The 8,250-nt window shown below is 42.4% G+C and overlaps 1 protein-coding gene across 1 annotated transcript in view; it reads right to left on the minus strand.

The window, feature by feature from the left end:
* The window catches only part of LOC102762318 (upstream-binding factor 1-like protein 1), a gene marked incomplete at its 5' end in the record, with an annotated part of 9,842 nt that extends 2,758 nt beyond the window's left edge, over positions 1-7,084 (minus strand). The window contains one exon of the mRNA XM_006776272.1: positions 6,989-7,084. Within this exon, the coding sequence (XP_006776335.1) occupies positions 6,989-7,084 (96 nt within the window). The remainder of the gene's footprint in view (positions 1-6,988) is intronic.
* Between the last annotated feature and the right edge of the window lie 1,166 nt (positions 7,085-8,250).

The following is an 8,250-nucleotide window of genomic DNA, read 5'->3' on the forward strand; positions in this document are numbered from 1 at the left end:
TACATCCTACTATTTGGAATGGGACTGTGTTTGAATATAGGTCCTGCCCTTCAGTGCTAATTTAGTCTTTCCCTCTGGTCTAGAACCCGAAATCCTCTCATCTCTGGGATGGCTGTTTAAATCCTCTCATCTCTGGTCTGGGTCCTACTCAGGAAGCCAACACGAATAAGGTTCAGGACCAAACGGGTCTAACAGATTCGGTTTGGTTTTTGCTTGCTGGTTGTTTTTGTTTGTTTGTTTCCCCACAGGGATTATTTCCCTCTTTCCTTTTGAAACAGCAATCAGCCCGGCCCGGCGGGCTCCGTGGCGGAGCGTTGACGTATGAACCACGAGGTCAGGGCACATGCCTGGGCTGTGGGCTTGATCTCCAGTGGGGGACATGCAGGAGGCAGCCATCCAATGTTTCTCTCTCATCATTCATCTTTCTATTTACTCTCCCTCTCTCTTCTTCTCTGAAATCAATAAAAATGTACTTAAAAATAAAAATAAAAATGTGCCTGTTAAGGAAAAAAAAATCAGAAACTGGCCACACGAGCCTTAAAAAACAAAAAAAAAAATAGCAAATAGGACCTTTTCAAGGTTTTTTTTTTTTTAACTAATTGAACACATTTACTTTTTAGCTTAAGATGTATGAAGACACTTACATACATATATTATGTGGGATATTTTAGGTGGTGTATGATTTTCATAATTGCTCAAAAACTAGAGAAATCTCTTTTAAAAACTAAAATATCTAGTAGCAATATGGCACTAAAATAAAATATTATCAATTAATTTATTACAATAAATATCCATATATTACAATTGCTCTAATCACAGATATTGCTGTCATTTCAATTAACTAGGAAATCTACTTGCGTACTTAGAAAAGATGCAAGCACTCCAACAGGTAAATTGAAAATATTTGTAATAAGAGAAAGAAGGCATGGAGATATTTACTCCAAAAATATATATGTATTTACTCTAAATCCATACTCACCAGTGTGCACGAAGAACGGTCCCACCTCTGGAATTTCTGTCAATATCAGGGTCAATAGGAAACCTCTGTGTTCAACTGGCAGCTCCAACTTCAGTCAGTCTCCCCTGGAGAAGAAGTGAAGTGGCCTCTGCATAAATATAACTTTTATATGATCCCACCCAGGTAAGGCCACACCCACTTGCTGAGATTGGCTTATGTCTTCAAATGGAAGTAACCAGTCTGAACCTGAATAGATTACAGATAGTGGTCGGATGGCTCATTAGGTTTACAACACATAGAAAACAACACTTGGGGGCTTTCATCCTAACAGAATGTAAATGTATTTTGAGGTAAGAGGCATGAAACTTTCAAATATGGTATTATTAACTGTAGTCACCATCTTATAGATGCTGTAGAAAATTATTTTTAACAGTGGTGCCATGCTACCTGTATTTTGTTGGCACTTATCACTATTAATAATCACTGATACACCCACCATCTAAGTTATAAAATTTAGGTCTGATTTTTAGAAATATATGAATTGAAAATAATCTGACCATGCTGGAAAGTTGAAAAGTGAAAATCTAAATGAAACTCACCTTTTAAAATTTATTGAAAAATTAATGATAAATCTATCAAAGCCCACATAACCTAGAAAGAGGTGAAGTACGTGACCTCTTACTCAATGAGTAGGATTGTAAATTAAGGTAAGGGTCATTGACTAGGAATGATCCCAAAATTAAATCTGGGAAAATTATCTCAAACATTTATCAACATGTTTCAAGTCATCTACGTAAGCATATAGAGGAAGGAGTTTCATTTTTCAGCCAAAATCAAGTAATTCTGTGGGCAGGTCGCCCATGGTCACCTTTGGAATCCTGGTCAGGCCACATACCTGAGATGTTGGCTTGTAGGGTATTTGTAGAACGCAGCCCATCCATAATTCTCTCTCTTTATTGATATTTCTATCTTTTTCTCTCTCTTCCTTCCTCTTTCTGAAACCAATAAAAGCTAAATTTATAAAAATAAATAATATATCAATAAATAACTAAACCAGCATAACTAAGTTTTGCTGGGTACCATTAGTAACTTCTTGATTCTCCTTCCCAAAACCCAGGCTTCAATGGTAAGACAAATCCCCTAGAATTTGGAGATTATAGGTCAGTAGAAAAGAAAAATATATGCACAGAGAAATTAAAAAAATCAGAAAATCAAATAAGGAAGAAGAATCTGCTGTGTACACCTGAAGAAGAAAACAAAGGGCAAATGACTCAACCTAAGATTCCTTTCTTATTTTAGATTCTATGTAGCTTAGTTACTGTATTTATTTACTGATTTATTTTTGTAAATACATTTATTTTGTAAATCAATTTTCATATTGATTTCAGAGAGAGGAAGAAAGAGAAATAGAGAGAGATAGGCACATCAATGTGAGAAAGAATCATTGATCAGCTGCTTCTTATAAGCTCTCCACTGGAGGTTGAGCTTGAATGCCAGGCATGTGCCCTGACCTGGAATCAGATCTTGAGCTCCTGTTTCATGGGTTGACGCTCCACCATGAGTCATAGCAGCTGGGCTACTTACTATATTTATTGTTTAGGAAGGAATGAGATGGAAAGGTTATAGAATTTTAAAATTCTGTGTGATATAATCACAAATCCAGGAAACAGTACTGCAAGTGATTGTTGGGACAAGTCCCTGTAAGGGAGCGCACCATGTAACAGCGCTACAGGGAGCAGACTTTCACAGAATTATTTGATTTTTGCTGAAAAATGGAAGTTCTTCATCCATATGCTTCCATAGTTGACATGCAACATGCTGAGAAATGTTTGAGATAAATTTCCCAGAATTAATTTTGGGATAATTTGCTGATCAATGGCCCTATGTGGAGAGATAACGAGAAAAAGAGAGACAGAGAGAGAAACATACACTTGAAAGAAACACATAGATTGGTTGCCTTCTTTACATGCCCAGAACAGGGTGGGGGATCAACATTCAATCAACATGCTTGACCTTTACTGGGAATCAAATCCTGGGCTGATACTCCAACTAGTGCGCTCAAACATCCAGGGCTGTTGTCATATATTAATGTAAGAATATCTTGACCACTACTCTTTATTTTAAAAACCTCACTCAATAGTATCTTTATTTATTCTGGAGAGAAAGAGAGAGAGAGAGAGAGAGAGAGAGAGAGAGAGGACCCGCATCAATTGGTTGCCTCCCACTCATTCTCTGCACTGGGCTTAAAAATAACTCCCCAACAGAGGTCTCTGCCCTTGACTAGGAATGAAAACAATGACCATTGGCTCCTTGAACGAAAGCCCTAACCACTGGTTGATAGGTTGCCTCCCGCATTCACTCTAACCAGGGATAGAACCCGCAACCTGGGTATGTGCCCTGACCAGGAATCAAACTCTTGCCCTGAGACCACAAACAGTACCTCCTTGCTCTAAAATCCCTGCTCTGGTGCTTGGAGCATAGCTCAGTGGTTGAGCCTTAACTTATGAACCAGGAGATAATGGTTCCATTCTGGGTGGAGACACATGCCTGGATTGCAGGCTTGATCCCCAGTGGGAGGCATGCAGGAGGCAGCCAATTAATGATTCTCTCTCATCATTCATGTTTCTATCTCTCTGTCCCCTTCTATGCCTCTCTGAAATAATAGAAAAGAAAAAATAGCTGCTATGTCCTGCCATGGTTGTGGCTGTGGCTGTGGCCTTGACATCACAGATATTATTAACATGTTGTTAAAATTAACAGTCAAATTAACCATCTGGGTGCTCCCTGTACAAGTCCTTAAGTGAAGCTTTCCCTGACACCCACCTCTGTCCAGCCTGCTGCCTGATCCCAAGGCAGCTACTCTGAAAATCACTTTGGTCTCCTTTAACTACTTAGTTTATGACTCACTGTAACAAGATGGAAACCCACATCAATGGGGGAAAATGACAAAGAAAGAATATTTTTAAATGAACAATTCCTATCTGGACTCTGCCAAAACTTGCTACTTAAACCTGGATGCATCCCATCCCCAATACATTTCTCACTAAATAAGCCAGCTGTGGGAATGCAGAGATTTTGTAAGAAATGGGAATTGCGACCTTGACTCTAAACCTTTTGCAACAAATGCATATATATTCTTAAAGTAGATGAGTTAGTAAGTTAGTACAGTTATGATTTTTAAAAATAGTCCTGAACTCCAAAAGCACAATTACTCTCTCCTGGGGGCCATAATTGTTCAAAATAAATCCAAAGGCCATTTTTCCTTCTATTTAATAACCACTTTTTCTAGCAGCAACTTTTCCTCAGTTAAGTAAAAGAATTTTATTTACTAAGGAAATATAAACTAATCCATCTCAGCCAGTGTGGATCAGTGGTTGGGCATCAACCCATGCCCCAAACTCACTGGTTGGATACCTGGGGAGGGCACTTGCCCAGGGTGTGGGCTCCATCTGAATTGGGATATGTGCAGGAGGCAGCCAATAAATGTTTCTCTCTCATCAATGTTTCTCTTTTTGTATCTCTCCCTTCTTCTCTCTGAAATCAATTTAAAAAGACAAAACAAAGCACATGTAACAGCAAAAAAAGAGAGATTAGTTTGAGTTCATCAAAATTAAAAACTTAAAATAGTTCTGGGATATAATTAAAGTTAAATTGCCTGAAATTACATGACATAATGAAAATCAAAGTCAAATACCTTGAGCCAAGTGAGTGACTGGCATTGAGTGTTAGCTGGGCTATTAGAGCCTCAGGACCCAGCACCTGGAGCTATAGATTTGGGAGAAATGCCTGAAACTCAAGCTATTTGGAAAAGGAAGGATGTCAGCAGAAGAGGGATTGTTCTTTATGCAGAAGAAAAGGGGGCGGGAGGGGGATGGAGTTGATTAAATAGTTAAGTAACTTCTCCAGGTTGTGGGAGCTTTCCTGGGTCTGCTTTCCATGTGTGTCACATGGCTACAAAGTCTGTCCTGCTCTAGACACAGAGTCATTGAGTCACATTTTGCTTAGACCTTTGTGTCTCCTGGGCAGAGGAAGAAACTCCTGATTTTCTTCCCTCAGAAAAATGGGATCAGACCTCCCGCAAAACTTCCCTAAAGAGCTCACCTGTGCCATCTGCCTGAATTACTGTATAGACCCAGTCACCATGGGCTGTGGGCACAGCTGCTGTTGTTCCTGTCTCTAGGTATCCTGGGAGAAAGCTCTACTTGCTGTCCTGTGTGCAGGGAAGCATCAGAGCAGAACATCTTCAAAACCAATATTATCCTGAAAAATGTGGTTTCCATTTGCCAGGAAAGCCAGTCTACGGCAATTCCTGAGCCCTGAGGACAATGGGTGTGGGCTGCACGAGGAGACAAAGCAGATCTTCTGTGTAGACAACAGGCGCCTGCTATTTGCACTGCTCTAGCTCTCAGGAGCACACACTGCTCCGTGGGAGAGGCTGTTGAGGAACACAGGTAAGTGGTGCCCTCAGAGCACTTAGAATGCTGGAGGAGAGTACAGCAAAGAGGTGCGGGTTCAATCTCCTCCTTTCTGATGGCATTGATGCCTACTTCAGACTCAATAATGAAGCTGTGAGGAAATGCACGGGTTTTCCTGTCTTCTTGGACATTGCAATTAAATATGGAACTGCCATTGGACCCAGTGATCCTAATTCAAGGAATATATCCCAAGAAACCAGAAACCAGAAGGAATGTATGCACCCCTATGTTCATAGCAGCACAATTTACAATAGCTAAGATCTGGAAACAGCCCAAGTGAATATCAGTAGATAAGTAGAATATCAGTGGATAAAAAAGCGGTGGCACCTTTACAGCATGGAATACTAGGCAGCAGTGAAAAAGGGAGGATCTCTTACCCTTTGAGGCAGCATGGAGGGTAATGGAGAAAACTACACTAAGAAAAATAAGCCATTCAAGAGAGGTAAGTATCACATGATCTCAGGCATATGTGGAATCTAATTTATCAAAATAAAGTGATGAATAGAGTGGATCCAGAGACATAGAAGCATGAAAAAGTGTGTGGAATCTTGGAGGGAAGGCATAGGAAGGTTGTGGTGGGTAATGATGAACCAAAGAACTAGAAGGCATGTATGCACATAACCCATGGACACAGACAACAGGGTGATGAAGGCCTGGGGCAGTGGGCTGGCGCGAGCTGGAGAGGTTCAATGGGGAAAAAAAGGGACATATTTAACACTTTCAATATTACGTTTATAAAAGAAAACCATGGTGGCAGTGACAGGCACACATATCCTGGGCTTGCCTTTCCCCTTTGTGACCTCTCACCAGGGCCCTGCTTGCTGGGAGCAGGGCTTTCCTGAGCTCTCCTGTTTCTGAGGACTGGTTTCCTGATTTGTAACTGGCAGGCTCCATGGAGAGGCCTGGGGAGGAGAGAACCCTCCAGGCACCTGCGGTTTCCTGCTCTTCACCTCAGTCAGGCTCAGCGGCCTCCTGGGCATTTCTCCCACTCCTGCCCTGGTGTCCTGGCAGCTGCAGGTTTTCTGTGCTGTGGGAGCTCAGGGGGCTAACCTGCACTCAGGGCCGTGTGGGGGGATCACAGAGCTCTGCCCAGAGGCCTCTGCAGGCACTGGTGCCTGCCCCTCTCCAGCTCTGAGCTGCGCTTTCCTGTCCACATCGGGCCATCATCACCATCAGCCTCCCCAGGCTTCCTCACCATCTTTACTGGGCCCTTCCTATCAGTGCTTCCCCATTGGCTGAGGTATCTCCAGGCTTGGAACAGAGAAGGAGCCCTGAGCCCCTCTGCAGCCCACACCTCCACTCACTGTGCTCCCTAGTACTTCTGAGCTTTCTGCCCCGACCCCACTCACCTCCAGGGAAGTGTTTGCATCCTACAGTTGCCCTTCTGGCAACAAGGCTGTGCCACCATATCTCCCTTTGCTAGGCCAGTTAGTTAAAGCTCCCTCATCTACGTTCCATTCCCAAGAGTCTCCTACTGATTCTCTAAATCTCCCATCTCCTACCGACTCCTCTCCAATCACCACCCAGCGTGTTTACAGGTTTTCCTCTGCTTTACCTTCATGTGAGTAGGATTTCTGGGAGTCATGTCTAAACAGAAGTCATCTAATAGTAAACATTTAGAGAAATAAACAAACTCATTCTTTAAGTTGACCTGGAAGAAAAGAATATGGAAGATTCATCATGAAAATTTCATAGCGAAAGGCCTGGATCTATTACTGTAGAGCTATAGGACATAAAACACTGTAGAGTTGGGAATAAAAAGATTCTCTCTTGGCCTTTCCCCTTTTTCATTATAATAAGTGCAGTCTCTTGAGGAGCCTCAGGAACCCTTGGCATCTCCAGTCCCTTCTACACCTGGCCCTTTGTAAACTTCTGGAAAACCTCTCACTTTACTCCCTAAAGTCCCTCCTGTTCCCTGGGCCATGGCTGCTCCTGACACTTTCCAGGGCTAGTGGAGCCTAAGGGCTTTCCTCGGCCCCTCTTGGGAGCCAGTCCTTGGGCAATCGGAGCTGTTTCCTCTCACAAGTCCCAGGAACTAGTGTCTGAGGAGTTGCCCCTGCAAGAGCTGGGTTCTCTGTTCCTAGCCCTGCCTACAGGTAACTCCCTGCAGGAGAGCTCAGGGAAATGGGGATTTCTCTGGTTTGGTCCAAGGACACTAGAGGGCCCTGCTCCCCATCTAGGCCTTGAGCTGGATTTCTTGGACCCCACTTGCAGCTAGATGCAGGACCAGTACCTATCTTTTTAAGCTTGGCAGTGACCTACCCTGGACCACAGGTTCACTGCCCCTGAGCTAGATTTCAGAGATGCACGTTCCCTTGGGACGTTCCCTGGCTCCTCTGGGATCCAGGGACTAACTTCACCTTGATATATTCAATATTTACCAGTAGACGGATTTGAACATATAATAAAATATTTTTCAAAAAAAGAAACCAAACACTTTAGTGGCTCAGTGGATAGAGCATTGGATTTTGGACTGAGTTAGTCTGGGATGTGATTCAGGTCAAGGGCACTTACCTGGGATGCTAGCTCCTCCCAGGCCAGGACCCTGGTTGGGGCCCATGCAGGAGGCAACCAATTGATGTGTTCGCTCACATAGATATTTCTCTCCATCTTTTTCTTTCTTTTCCATTCTCTCTAAAAAGCAATGAAAAAATATCCTTGTGACTCTCTAAAAAAAAGCAAAAATATCCTCAGTTGAGGATTAAAAAGAACAAAACAAAAATAGCAACTTGAATTACTATCAGTCTCATTAGATAACAAGAAAAAAAGATAACTGTAGTCCACAGAACTAACTAATAATAGAATGACAGATTAGCC

Source organism: Myotis davidii, unplaced genomic scaffold (genome assembly GCF_000327345.1).
Source record: "Myotis davidii unplaced genomic scaffold, ASM32734v1 scaffold3069, whole genome shotgun sequence".
Classification (NCBI taxonomy): Eukaryota; Metazoa; Chordata; class Mammalia; order Chiroptera; family Vespertilionidae; genus Myotis; species Myotis davidii.